This window comes from Fusarium falciforme, chromosome 13 (assembly GCF_026873545.1).
Source record: "Fusarium falciforme chromosome 13, complete sequence".
Taxonomy (NCBI): domain Eukaryota; kingdom Fungi; phylum Ascomycota; class Sordariomycetes; order Hypocreales; family Nectriaceae; genus Fusarium; species Fusarium falciforme.
The window spans coordinates 974,871-989,197 of NC_070556.1; the positions used below are offsets into that span (position 1 = coordinate 974,871).

Below are 14,327 nucleotides of genomic sequence, written 5' to 3' on the forward strand. Positions count from 1 at the left end.
TGAAAACGATAACCATGAAGAAGGTGAACCGAAGGAAAACTAGGACTCTCGATCACCTAACATATCTGCCACACTCTGATCCTCCGTTCGTCCTAATATGAGGTCATCAACTACCGAACCAGGTGGCAGGAACAAGAGGCATCCGACAAAGAGACTTTAAGTAGCATAGTATAGTGATAGTGTGTGGTATTTTGGGCTGTTTTATTGGATTTGAAAAACTTATAGGTTGATATGTGGGGGAAATAAGCGTGCGGTTTCAACACCAGTGCGAGTGATAAAAGTCCGATTGTCTCAACACCAGGACATCTTGGCATGGCAGTTTCTTATACTCAAATTGGCAATTTTCCCTCTTTGGTATTGCAACTGATTGATCTCTGCTAGTCTCAGTCCCTTGGTCTACTGTCTCAATTATTCACCCTCACCCTATTGGCTAGGTCTCTTAGTTCCGCATTAAGCTCTTCAAATCGTGCCACTCAAAATGGTGCCTTCTCCTCAAAGCCTGCTGCATACGTCTTATTGGCTACGCAAAACAAAGGTAACACACACACGCCCTATTGGCCAAGTCTCTTCATCCACCCACCCAGAGCCGACCACTTAAAACCGCGCCCTCTTCTCAACACGTGCAGCAACCGACTAGTAAAACAGGCTCTTGTTGCAAGCTTCGTACCGAAAGGCTACTAAGCGCAAGGGAGCCGCCAACTTGCCCACCACGCCCAGCTTCCAACTTCCAACTTCCCCCGGCGGACGTGCGCCTTCCCCTGTGCCTTGAGGAACGAAGAGAGGAACGAACGAAGAGACGAAAGGTTGTTCCGCCTCTACCCCCGAACTTAAGCCCTTCGCTCTGGTTGGCCCAGGAAAACCTCCCTTCTGATAGGTCAAAAATCACTACTCCTTTGAAAACTTGGAACTTTTAAGCCGCCCCGGGCCCTCGTCTCTTCTCATTACTCCTTACGTGTCCTTTCCTTGAGGCTTCATATACTCAACCCTTATATGCATATCACTATTCCACTCTTTCTTTACTTTCTTTATTAGCGTACTTTGATTATTAACTTCCTTTTATTATCCTACTACTATATCCCGGTTTCATTCTAATTTATCATAGATGCGTCGTCATCCATCTAGCCAGCTCAGAGCTGTCCTGATTGTCTCCTGGCTGAGGAGTTCCAGCCTAGCCTCTGCAGCCGCCATATTAGCAGGGATTCTATTACCGACTAGGTCCCTCTCTCGAGCTTTCGACACAAGTATGATCCCATCTAGCGATGGGCAGCGCGACAGCTGCACGTATAGACTGTATGGGTCACATTGACTGGGCACCGCCTTGCCATCAATGTTTGTCGTCCTAGTCCCGCGCAGCTCTAACGCCACCCGGTTCAGTGTCCTCCCTTGCACCTTATAGTCGGTGCATGCAAATGCTGGCGTACACGGTAAACCCTTTCGGGTGACGTCGTGCTGCTGCCACGGCCGTTTTCGCTGGCATTCTATCCTGATGCTCATCGGCGTCAGAAGTATCGTGCCGGGCGGCATGCCGACGAACTGGAACTCTGCCGTCGTCTCAGAGGCTAAGAGGATCCCTGCCGGTGGCCCGAAGTGGAGTATGGTATCGGCCGAGACCTGATATCCTGGAAATGCCTTGTCGACAATGGCTTCCAAAGCCGTGTAACTGGCCCCGTTGACGAGCTTGAGGCCTTGGTGCGTGTTTTGGTTGACGACGACGGGCATGCCCGGGACGAACATGAAGATGGCCGGCACGGGGATGGCGCTGTCGTCGCTATGGTTGAGCATCATGAGAGCCTCCTCCTCTGTCGGCTGACCGTCCTTCCACTTGTGATCGGATATGAAGATGCGCAGTGTTGCTTGGTGCTGCCGCTGGAAGGCTAGCGTGGCTTCCAGATTTAGGTTCCAGCGGTTCCTGTTCAGCGGCGTCACTACTGTGATACCCGACTCCCATGGAATTCGCCTGCCTTCCTGGTAGCACCGACTGTTGAGAAGGCTGACGTCCGACTGGTCCTGGATTCCGAGCCGGATCCGCCCCAATAGAGCTCGCAGTTCAGGGTCGCCGGCAGCACGGACCTGTTCGTCCAACATGATGACGGTAGTAAATCTCCTCCACAGGGCGTGAGCTTTGTCGTGTTGGTGTCTCTGCTCTACCTGGAACGAATCCTGTTCGAACCACGAGATGGCCGTACTGGGGAGCAGAATTGACCTCTCCTGCACGGGGCGGAACTGGTGGAAGTCGCCGCAGAAGAGAACTATAGGGATGCCTCCAAAGTCCTTTGGAGACCCCCGTAGCCTACACAGCTGCTCGTTCACCATCCAGAGAGTACGTGCCCCGAGCATGCTGACCTCGTCAACGATCAGCAGGTCCCTTTCCCGCCAGTCCGTCCGCGAAGGGCCATCTACATATCGATCAGCAGGCGTGCAGGATCCGATACCATCACTACCAGCGCCCCTGCCCCCGGCCATACGTGATGTATCTTTGGAGAAGTTGCAGGCCGAGTGGATTGTGATGCCGTTGATGCGCGCTGCTGCAGTTCCCGAGGTTGCCGTCACCAACAGGCGATTCGAGATCCTCTTGCTTGCGAAAAGCTCCACGAGAGCCTCAATTATCCGTGATTTCCCGGTGCCGCCCTCACCGCCGACGAACTGGCACAGCTGAGGGATAGGTTCACTATTCGCGTCCTCGCTCCGGTGTACCAGGTCGAGCTGGCGGCAGATTAATAAAAAGGCGATTGATTGCTTTCTGTTGAGCGTGAAATGCTCTGCCAGCCGTCTCCCCGCCGCTAGGAAGGACGTTGACGGTCCAAGGCGGATGCCTATCGCAGGGCCAGCACCAAGGCTGCTCCCCTCAGGATCTGCATCCGTCAGCTGGATGTCATGGTCCCCAAACCCGCTCATCACGCTGTTGACGGCTGCGCTGCGGCTGGTCGTGTTACTCTCGGGTAGACTCTGAACTCCCTGTATCATCTTGACCGCCTCCCTCGAAGCGCTCACCTGCTGTGACTTGATAGACCTCAACAGCCTCTGTGCTGGAACTTCGGCTCCAATGAACGGGCCTTCCGGCAGAGTCGCTGTCACCGTCCTCGTTTCTTGTTCGGACGTAATCCTGGCACGTAGCTCAGCGGTTGAGCCCAACGCGGTATGCTGAAATTGGCAGAGCTGCTGCGTCATCGCCGAGAGCTCCCTCGAACCAGCCGTAATCTGATTTGCTCCACCGGCGCTCCTCAGAACATCGACCAGCCGCGTGGTGTCTCCGATGTTATCGCAGCGGTACGCAGCTGGCGCTTCGTCTTCCCTGTCGCTCACGCCGCCATTCCCCAGCGCCGTCTCCCCAGCCGCGAGCTCATCATTTGCGGAGGACACAGCCCATTGTTTGGCATCGCGCTTTGCATCTTCCGCGGACCGTCGGAGCAGCTGGACATTGTCTAATATGAACAAGAGCCTCTGGCTTAGCTTCTCCTTCTGCCTCATCCATATATTGTTGATATCGCCAGATGACTGGGATATGAAGCACTCCCATGGCACGAACAGGGCTAGGTGCTGCACAGCGGCCCTAAAGTAATGAAATCAGTTAAAGTCAAGAAATATAAAAGGGATGGGGTATATGTATATCGAGGTTTGATAGTGTTTGTGCTAACTATACGAACCTCCGGTGGCACGGCCCCTCGCCATTATCATGGGAAAAGTCCATGCTTAGATACCCATCCAGACAAGCTACAGCATGCTTGCCTGGCCTGCACAGACGCTGCACCCATCGATCCGAGAATGGCGCATCGTCTTGGAAAGGGATTTCACCCCATGCGACGGCCCCCGCGGCGTCGGACCTTCTCTCATTTCTCCTATTGCCCCTGCGCTTTAGCATCACGAGCGACATATAGTCGTAGAGGCACAGGCCGCGAAGCACTGCCCCACGGTGAGGGTATGCGTCGAAGTAGGAGATTCTCTGGCCTGCCTGCTCCACGAGCACAGCATCATTCATTAGATCGCCGTCCGCAGCCTCCTCGCCGCTCGTGTGGCGAAGATAAGACCATCGTCGAAAAATGCGCCAGTAGAGCGCAGATACGTTGGTGAACGTCCACGCGGCATTATCCGAGAACTCTGTCTGATACCCCAGCAGATGCGCCACGACCTCAACCTGCGATAGTGGCCGCTCCGTAAAGACACGGTTGGCCACCTTCAACAGGAACTGTCTTGCTTTGTTCTGTCTGCCCTCGCCTCTGTCGGTTACGTCCCCTCGGTCCGCTGTACGATCCTGCCTCTGCTGGCCGTCCAACGTATCCAACATCTCTGATGCGGCGGCCAGGCGCTTCCACACTGGATCCTCGACTTTGGTTGCATAATTAGTCAGATAATATACGAGCGCCATCGTCTTGCACTGCGTCGCGATGAACGAGATGTCGTGGTTATGTCGGAGCCCTACCGCCATTGCCTTGTTCCACCTGTTCACCATGCTGTGTGACCGTCGGATCTGTAGCGTAGCGTCCGGGTTGAACGCCGTCGTCTCGGCCAGCTTCCACGGAGCCTTGAAGCGGCACAGGCCTTGCTTACCCTCTCGCCTTCCTAATGAGTACTTCACGCACGTTGGACTGTGCGTGTGAATCTGCGTCGCGCCGGCACAGAAGTTGGCTTCTTCATCAAAGGACGCGGCAAACTGTTGACTGTTTTGAAAAAGTGGTGAGATATCTGATGTGATTGATCTCTCCGCCCGAACCGCATAAAATGCCTCCTGGTCTAGATCCTAATTGTTCATACTGTCGTCAGCCTAGGAGCGAAATTATCTCTACTTCAGGACCTCGACCGTTACTATAATGATAACGAAGACATACCTCAGAGAAGACGCTATCGACGTACTCGATGATGCTGCTGCGATAGGATGCTCTCTCCTCACCACATACATCCGTCAACACTGAATTCAGTCTCATGTTTCCTTGAAGCCACAATAGCCCGTGAACATGGAGTGCACCCCGTTCATTAGTCTCCACGGCCCCAAAATACTGGCTGATACGTCCAAAGACTGACTCCTCGCCCACCTTGACATAGTGCTCGAAGAATAATGAGATCTCCCTGTGGAAGAAGATGGCCGAGCTTACCGGATCGGAGATCGCCAGTCGCGCACGCTTGTAGGCCATATCTAGACTCCTCAGGAATGATTCAGCTTCTTCGGGATCGCGGCTGCGGTACGCCGCCAGCCTCAGCTTAACCGGATTGGTGATGTCGTTCGGATTGAGCGTGAACCAGATGGCGGGGATGCCGTACCGGATGATGAGTGACTTGATCTTGCGTCGCAGGCTCAGACGATGCTCCCTCGACATCGGTTGTCTGAATCCATATAAAGAAAGGCCTTTGAGAAGCTCCTTGATGCCCTCGTCAGCGGTCTGGCCGGAGATCTCAAGCTCTTGCTGAGCCAGCCCCAGCCTCTCTCTGCTCAAGGAGTGCACGATGCGCTCAACAGAGGGAAAGTCCTTCCTCGACACACTCAACATGCTCACTCGGCGGTTCCTTGACCTGACACCCAAGTTGAAGACAAGAAAGGCGAAGATATGGTGGGTCGCGAAGCGCCCGCCGTGCCGCCTTAGTACCGCCTCAGCCCATGCCGTGAGGCTCATGTTCCGCGACGCCAGGAGGCTCCTCGCCGACGCCTCTGCGCCGTCGTCAATGCCCACATCTGCCTCGCCGCCAGCGATGACGATGTTCTCTTCCACTAGCCGAGGGCCGCCGGTACCAAATGGAAACAGGGTTGGAAACGTCTTGGCGAAGAACGAGGGATCATGAGAGTCGGCAAAGTCATCGCCATGAGACACTGAAATGTATGGCTCTAGGCCGAGCCCTTGCCGCACAGATGCCGACCCTGCCCATCCTCCTGATCTGCCACCTTCCCCAGCAGCCCGATCTGCTTCTTGTTCGACATCCTCGCCCACGGCTTCCCAGGCGAACTGTAGCCTGTCTACGTCCGCAACATCCGGCTGGGCGTCGAGTGCAAACATGCCGGATGAACTGACTTCGTGGATGACAGCCTCAGGATTATTGATGCCAGCGCCCGGACGGTCTTCTCCCACTCCCTCGTGGCCTCTGTCGCTAAACAATGCTTCATTGCCTTGGCTCGCTTCTTCGGGGCGGCCAGCCCCTCCTTGTTGTTCACGCCTGAGCATGGCCATGACATCGTCGATGTCCACAGCTTCGTCCTCATCTATCCCGCGCTCCGCAGGCGACACTATCTGGGCTGTACGCACCTTTTCCCAGGCAGATGGTTCGTTACGCTCCATGCGCTCAAGGATCTGTGACGGCACATCATGAGGCGGAGTTCCCCAGCTGTCCATCTCGGCCTCGTCGATTTCAATGTCCCTATAGTGAGGGTTATTTATCCGCAGCCAGGCCAGAGCCCTCTCGACGACACGACGCCGTACGGACAGAAGTCTCGATAGATCGCTAGGTCCCGGTTTCTGCGCACCGTGCCACGATACGTGTATCTCGTCCATGACCTGGATGAGGGGGTGAGGAAGGACCCTAGTGACCAGCTCCTGAACATTATTAGGGAATACCGTGATGTGTCCCTTGATATGTTTTGGATACGTCACGCCCTGTCGCTGCCCATCCATGACGCTATACTTTGTGATAAATCCATAGCATGAATTCAGGCTGATGAGCTTCTCTTCAACCGGGGTGAGTCCTTTCAGTTCCTCCGGGAACATGTGCTCACATCCCAGGCCAACGTGCAGCCGGGCAGCAGCCGACAGACAATCTCTCATCAGGCAGCTCACGCATTCCGGGCAGGCCAGAATACGACCTCCGATGGGGAAGCATTTGCGGCAGGTAAGGGCTGAGCCGTCGCGCTTTCCCATAACACTAGACTCCCACTGGTCCCAGCTTACATCTTCCAGCTCGCCTTTCCCGTACTTCCGGTAGCACACCGCGCATGTCCATATGGGCAAAGTTTCGGTATCGTGGAAAGCATTGTAGAATGTCTGCACGGTCGATAGCTTCTTCTCTTGCGAGACGGGCGTGCACCATTCTTTGTTCAGGGACAGCCGCTCTTTCTCGGCGAATTCCTCATCAAGGCAGCGCAAAACGCTAGCGACATCCTCTTCCCACTCTTGCTCTGTTCTTTCCTTATGGGCGCCTAAGCGAGCCCGTTTTGCTGGCGGCCCCTCTCTGCCGGCTGTATTAGTGTTCCTCTTTCGCCGGGGCGCACTCAAGGTCGAGGATATGTCTGGTCCTAGGCCTGGCTCTGTCACTACCGGAGCCTCCTGTGTAGCCGGGATGATTTGCCTCGGTGCCTGCGGTTCTTGCGGCTCTCGAGTCCGCGCAGGCCGTCGTACGTGTTTGCCTCGTCGGGACCCGAACGGTGCCGGGGGAACATCAGTCGCTCGGCGCTGCGGATGTCCTCTTTCTAGGTTGGAGTCCTCGCGGCCAGCTCCTGAGCGAAGCGGTTGCTCCACGGACGCTTGCTCTTGCCCGCGCGTTGCCTCCTTAGGTCGTATGGCCCGCGGGGCGACGGCACCGGGGATGGCGACCTGGGTACGAGTGACTGGCCTCCCACGGCGCCGCTTCTGGTGCTTTTCCTCTTCCCTGACTTCGCGCGTCTCAGAGGAGGCTTCACTCTCCAGTCTTTGTTGGGTTGGTCGCGGGCTTGGGTAAGCTTTCTCGCCTGTCTCGGGGAGCCCTGTAAACTTCCTCGGCTGGAGCTCCCGCAGCGGAGCGCGCCCTTCGTTAGCTATAACCGCCGAACGACCTCGCCTGATCCTGGTGCGGCGGACCAGACCGGGGATTGCCGTCCGTGTGTGTCTGCGTGAAGACTCATCTTGGCCATTGATCAGTCCTGCTATTCCTCCTTCGCCGTTGCTGCCTATGCCTTGCGGCTCCCTTGGTAGGACTGGTCGATGAGGAGGAGCCTGGTAAGCCGCGGCCGGGCGAGGCCAAGGCAAGACCCCATGTGTAGGTCCCCGTCGCCTCTCATCCTTCTCAACTATATCGTTTGGTTGAAGGCGATTCTCCTGATCTACGTTGTGGGTCGAGTCGTCGACGTCGGATCCGTGGGTCCACATAGGTGAGAAGGACCTGCCTCCTGTGTCCGTGTTATGTTCCATCATCCCTTGCTCTTCTCCTCGTATTCCACTCCTTGTGGCGCGTTCGGGAAGTGTCTGATGTCTTTACGATTGCCGGGTCTCGAAAACGCCTTACTTATGTTCCAGTGTCTTACGGGAAAGCCATGTATAGTTTGCTATAAACTCCTCCGCTGGCCTTCAACTTTCGATTTCTAACCCAGGCCCCAGGACGCTGTCGCACCCCTACATGGAGACCTACGTGTTCATCCTTCGGACCCCGCTCCCTCCCTCATGCTCGTTCCTTCTCAGTCTGGAATCTTGACCCCGTACCGTTCATGCGTGAAATCCTCCCGCTATTCGCTATCGCCAAGCTTTTCTGGACAGCTCCTGAGACATTTTGTGCTGCCATCGAGCCTGCACCCTGCGTCCGAGCCGCAGTTCCATGCCAAATAGCGGCTATCCATCAGAGACAAAAGCCCACTGCCTGGCTCGTGTGAGGGAATGGTTACGTGATTTACAACGTTATGAATAGTGTCATTTTATGGGTTTTTATGGAAATAGCTTTAAGTCAGAGTTTTCCTTAGGAATCTCTTTCTCTCCTTCTAAACAATCATTTTACCCAAGTCGCACCCGACCTCGTTCGTGCTCTTGTACCGCCACAGCTCGCCTAGGTGATGTTATATCCAACAAACTAAAGGTCATACATTTGATCAAACCGGAAGGAAGGTCTTCCAGATGTTCAGACAGGCTGTTCAGACCGGCAATCCAGAAGTCCGGGCTTCCAGTCAGAGGTCGGTATCATATATGTCTCCCAAAAAGCAAGTTCTTCAACACAACGACCCTGGAGGCCCAATTCATCTTGTGTATAAGAAACTGACCATTCTTCACTCACTAGACAGAAAAATCAGGATCTTTTATCCCGATGATCCAGATCCATCAGAAATTGTAACAGGTGAGCTTTCTTTTGTCCCTCGCCGTGTAGATTCCGGTTTCCCTTTAGCTTTCCTGCTAATGAATTTCCCCCCTCATTTCCCCCTTCTCCTCGACGACTGACCGCAACTTGCCTTTGCTTCAACTCCTGCCCGCTGTGCCGACATCGTCAGTCGTCTCTGTCTTCTCTTGTCTTCTTTTCCCCTGAACTTTGACCTACACCGACTCTCTTCTCCTTACACTTGTCGACCTTCCAACCCACATCTCTCGATACCCGGCAAGGTAGACTCGTGAACAACCAACCAGTATCTACGAGAATGTCTGCGTCTATTACCTCGGCCGATGGATCGCCGCATGCTCGCAAACCGCTGGCAAGCCAGAGGAGCGCCGGCGGCGATATGTCCATCATGTTCTTCATTCAACCCGGCTGTCCTTCGAGATTTGCCTCGTCAGACCAGCATCGCGTCAGGGGCCTGAATGCAGAGACCATCGCGAGGGTCATCCTCCCGGCCCCTCCATGGCTTACGGCTCCTGATTACTCACCGTTGCGTACCGATCCTGCCGATCCGTCTCCCTCCATCTTCTTCAGCCTCAACTTGTCCATATACAATCAACAGATTGTTCCTGAAGACTGGTTCGACCAGTGGTTTTTCATGGCAGGTCGTGTCCACCCATTTGCGCTGGCCTGGGAGGTCGAGCGTCAAGATGGTCTGGAGGAGTCTGTGGATAGCGGTCTCCTTGCATACACCATCCCAGCTCTTATCGTGCGCGACCAAGGCTATCAACCGTATGTTGTATTCGTCTCGTCCGCTTTCCGTCGCTCTTCCGATCTTCTCTGACCTCTCTGCCCGTAGGATATTGCCTCGGAGTCTATCTGCGGCCGATCAGTTTCCTCTTTCATCCCCAATTGTCAGTTTCACCGGCAACGTCGTCGGTCCGGGCCATACCCTCCTCCGAAAGGAATCTATGCCCACGCTGGACGATGTCCAGCTCAAGTGTTGCGGCTTCGTTCAGCTGACCACATTCCTTGCCCCCGGTAATCCTGATAAGACCCCGTTTAGAGGCTTCCATCCCTTCCAAGTCTTTGTCATCTTCCCGATCCGCGCGAATCCGTGGGCCTCGCTTTGTAAGAAGATAGCCGAGAGGCGAGACACTCAGTTCCAGAGCAATGTTTTGCTGACCTGCACCGGCAAGGTGGCCGGCTTGCTTGGCCACCATCTCATGGTGCAGCCGCCGACCCTCGAGCAGGACTACGTCTTCATCGTCGTTCCGGACTCCTGGACCTTTCTCGACAAGGGAGTTTCCGGGCCTGGCTCACCAACGCCGCCGCCGGGTGCTGCGACATCAGCGGTCCGTTCATCATCTTCTAACCATACGCCGTTCGAGGAGATCAAGGCCAAATTCACAGCGCGCAGACCTGCTGCCCCGCTGACTCCTCTTCCCGCTTCAACGCCGACTCCAGCTTCGACCCCGGGCGAATCGATGTCATCTGTCATCTCAACACCTTCCACAGAGTACCACTACCTCTCCACCTCGCCGACGCCGAAGCGACCAGCTTCACGCGTCGATTACACACCGCCGGCAAAGAGACCGCGCCAGCCGCCGACGTCCCCGATCACTATCCCTTCCTCGGGAACACATCTTTCGGCCGGCAGCTCGAGCTCACAGGAAACTGTTGACGAGCCCGAACCAAGCTGTGCCGGGAATCAGACCCCCACTGCGTCCTTCATGAGGCCCCTGATGCCAGCAACTCATCTACCTGCACCTACACCCGTCCTTGACACGATCACGGCTGCTGTGTCGGAATCCTCCAACCGCCCGAGCCGGAACCGCCATCCTCCGAAGAACAAATATTTGGAAGAAGTATCCAAAGTTTGATAGAAAGGCTATTTGGGAAATCTATTGTCATCACAAAGAGTGCATATGAGTAGGAAATCGTCTCCCTTTTGTATATTCCACATTCAAGTCGTACAATTAAGCTCTGGTGCCTACGTCGATAATAATGCGTAGCCCAACCCACTCGCTCTTAACCTTAAATCCCCGCTTTTACCCGTCCTTGGCGACCGCACACGTCTTCTTGTGGGGGGCCAGTTATAGTGGTTAAGGCCCTATAAAAATTCTCCCTTTGAAAAAGAGTCTCCCCTTTGATCTGACTGCCCACCTGGTTTGAACCAACGGGAGCCCAGTGCACTGCCATTTTAGCCTCTCCTATGATCCTCCCCTCTCCGCTGGGGAAGGCGTCATTGCACCTTAGCGAGCGGCATTAACCAGGCAGATTCTACAACATCAAGCTTCGTTCCTCAAGGCTCCTTTGCGCAAACCGCGACCGGTTTGCCTCTCCTGTGGGAACGGGGCCCGTTCCAAGCCACGGAACCCCTGTAGAAATTCCAGTTCTATGATTGGTTCAAAATCAGGAACGGGCCCCGTTCCTGACTAGAATGCTTGAGTAGGCCCAGCGGCAAGCGGTATTGCGTAAATGCATAGAACCCGCGCACCTATTTGTATGGACGATTCTGGCAGAATCGCCTGCGAATAGTTCCTAGGCTTCGCACAATTGAAGGGATACTGTAGGGTACTCTACCGCGAAGATGGCCTGAGTGATTGGCGACTCTGTTCTCTTGGCGATAATGCTGCCTCGGTTAAGGCTAGCTGTTTTATACCCCGGATGTTTCGCAGGGTTCTTAAGGGATGGTGCGACGAGGCCTGCCCCTTTGTTACCCTTAGGAAGCCGTTAGGGCGTCTGAGCGCCATCGTCTTGGCACTTGGCTAGCTCAAGGGATATGTTCTAGAATTAATCCAGGTAGCGAGGGCTCGTGCTAGTGAAGCTAAAAGAAAAAAAAAAAAAGCTCAGGCGCTCGGACTCTCAAGGACCCGTTTGAATGAGGGGACTCATGATACATTATCTCAAACGCCGGGGGACTACGAAACAGAATGGCGTGGCGGCTGTCCCGCGCCTCGACAAAATTGGTAGCTCTTAGTATCTAATTTATGGGGCTACAGACGGTTGTAGGTATTTTTAGACATTATATTTGTTTCAAGCCTTGAAATAGCTCAAACATCACCGATAAGGCTGGGGACTCCTACTAACCACTGTGACTTAGGCTGGTTACTATTGGCCAACCGGGAATCTCGAAGGGTGTCATATCCTCAAGCCTGTTAACTTGTTTAGATGTTGTGTTGAGTATAAAAGCACGTAGTTTCTCTCGAGTTGGTACTCCAAATATCAGATCCAACTCATATCAATCAACAGTCCCAGTCTTATTACTACTACTTTAGCACATTCTTCTCCCTATGCATCCCAGTATTTTTCTCGCTGGCCTGGCTGCGGTCATCCCTGCTACCCTAGCAGAGGAGCTCCGTGCAGACGATGTACCATCGGCATGCAGGACAATCTGCCAGCCCATTGTCGATCTCACCAATACATGCGATGTCGACCCCAACGAAGCGGACAAAGATAACGATAAAAAAAGGAAATTGCGGCTACGCCAAAGCGACGAGGCTGATGAGGCTATCGAGGCGAACTGTATTTGCACGAATAAGAGCTTCGACGTTGCTGCCGTGATGGCGCTCTGCGCGAGCTGCATGGCTCAGAACAGCCAGGACACGGAAGGTATAAACTCCTAAGATGGCATGTTAGTGGATGGCTAGATGTAGATGGCTGACACTCAGAGGAATAGATGTCGATAAGATTATGTCGCAATGCTCCTTCACGTCTACTTCATACGTGCGCTCAGCTACGGCAATAATCTCAGGCATCCAGGTTCAGGCAACGAAGCCAGCTACGACTGGGACTTCTGGATCTACTTCCACCGCTGGTGTGTCGTCGTCCACCGACTCGGCTGGCAGCGGTGCCGGGAAGATGGCGGTTTCCATTATAGCTGCTGCAGGGGCCGGATTGTTGTTGCTGTTGCAATTGTAAAGAAGCACCAGCGGAGTGTTGGAAATAGTGTCTCGGCGATGAATAGAATTGAGTCTGTTAGCTAGTCAAATGTTTCCTACCCCCAGCGGTAACGGTATTATAGCAAAGGCCTTGCTGATCTCAATAACTACCCCGGCCACTGACTAGCTGAACAAATAGCGTCGTCTGTATTCGCCCCTTGGGTCTTAGATATCACACTGAATTAGTTCCTTGACCTGCATGCGAACCGAGTTGGCGACCGTAGTAACAGTTTTATTGCCGTCGTTGTGGTTATGTGCTTGGATGGCCTAACTCTAGTGCCCTTTTCTCTCGAAGCCGCATAGGCATAAATGCAATTACTAGTAAGTTTGGTCACGGTTCTTCATGAAATAGCTAGGATCCAATGATTGAGCTTTCAATGTGCGGGAACCATTCAGAGCAGGTGCATCATATGTATGCCTTTGTCAGTGTCTCAAGAGTGCAGAATAGTGAGAGGTAAGGCTTCGATCCGAACTACTCTTCATTATCCCACTAATTAATACATCGCAGTTCGTTATTGTTATTACCTCTCTTTGCGCAGGGCCGCTCCTCGTTAGCAGCAGAAAATATCAGCTTCATTCTTAGAATTTAGAGGGTCTATCTGCATTCCGTTGCATCTATCTATGTAGACATGCGGGGTAACTGTTGCTAGATAAGCGTATATGTCTGGGCTAGCTGCATTTTTGCGAGTCAGCCCTTCTTTTGCTAGTCAATCCACCCCCCTACCTCTGGTACGAAGGTCAGGAGATGGTCGATTTTGAGACCCCCAAGTAGAGCCTTTAGATTGCTGGACCATAAAAGTATTGCAGAGTTGGGAGGGATGGAAGACGGAATGGGCGTTTCAAAACCGTTTAACCAAACAATTTTGAAACCCAATACAAAAAGCTAAGGAGGTTCTAGTGTTTTTAGCGCAGGCATTAGGAGGATGGTGATGGCGAGACCGAGGGGACGCGTCTTAGGTCGCGTAGCACACGAAGCATCTCGAGACTGGGGCGGTTTATCAGACACAACCATGAAGAACGAAGTTAGATTAGATTTCCATTGGGGAGATTCAGACATGAGCGCAGCAGAGTCAGGTTAGAGCCATTTTAATTACTCAGTCCAGATGCGGGGATTGCTGAATGTCGAGCTAGAGTATGATGGGGGGACCCTTGGCGCTCTGAAACGGCATGATTGAAGGGATAAGGCATGAGATGCCGCCGAATCCTTAGTATCTAACCCGAGCCATGCTCTAACCAACGAGAGATAGGTCGGGCTACCGGACTCTAGCAAGACCTGAGGCCAGGTTCTACCCTCTCATGCCGTCTGTGCTATGAACGCTCATGAAGAATACACAGCGTATCAAGTAATCCGTAAACGGCTCAAATTTAACAGCAATCCCCGCCAAAAGACGGTACAACCCTCCGCTTTTGCACAACAGT

At 53.7% G+C, this 14,327-nt stretch overlaps 1 protein-coding gene across 1 annotated transcript; it reads left to right on the forward strand.

Annotated features, from left to right (window-relative positions):
* Window positions 1-9,286: 9,286 nt before the first annotated feature.
* On the forward strand, window positions 9,287-10,847 carry NCS54_01481100 (Hypothetical protein; the record flags this gene model as incomplete). Its single annotated transcript, XM_053159939.1, has 2 exons — window positions 9,287-9,756; window positions 9,824-10,847. The coding sequence occupies 2 exons, from the start codon at window positions 9,287-9,289 to the stop codon at window positions 10,845-10,847; spliced, it is 1,494 nt and encodes a 497-aa protein (XP_053015914.1).
* Window positions 10,848-14,327: the final 3,480 nt, after the last annotated feature.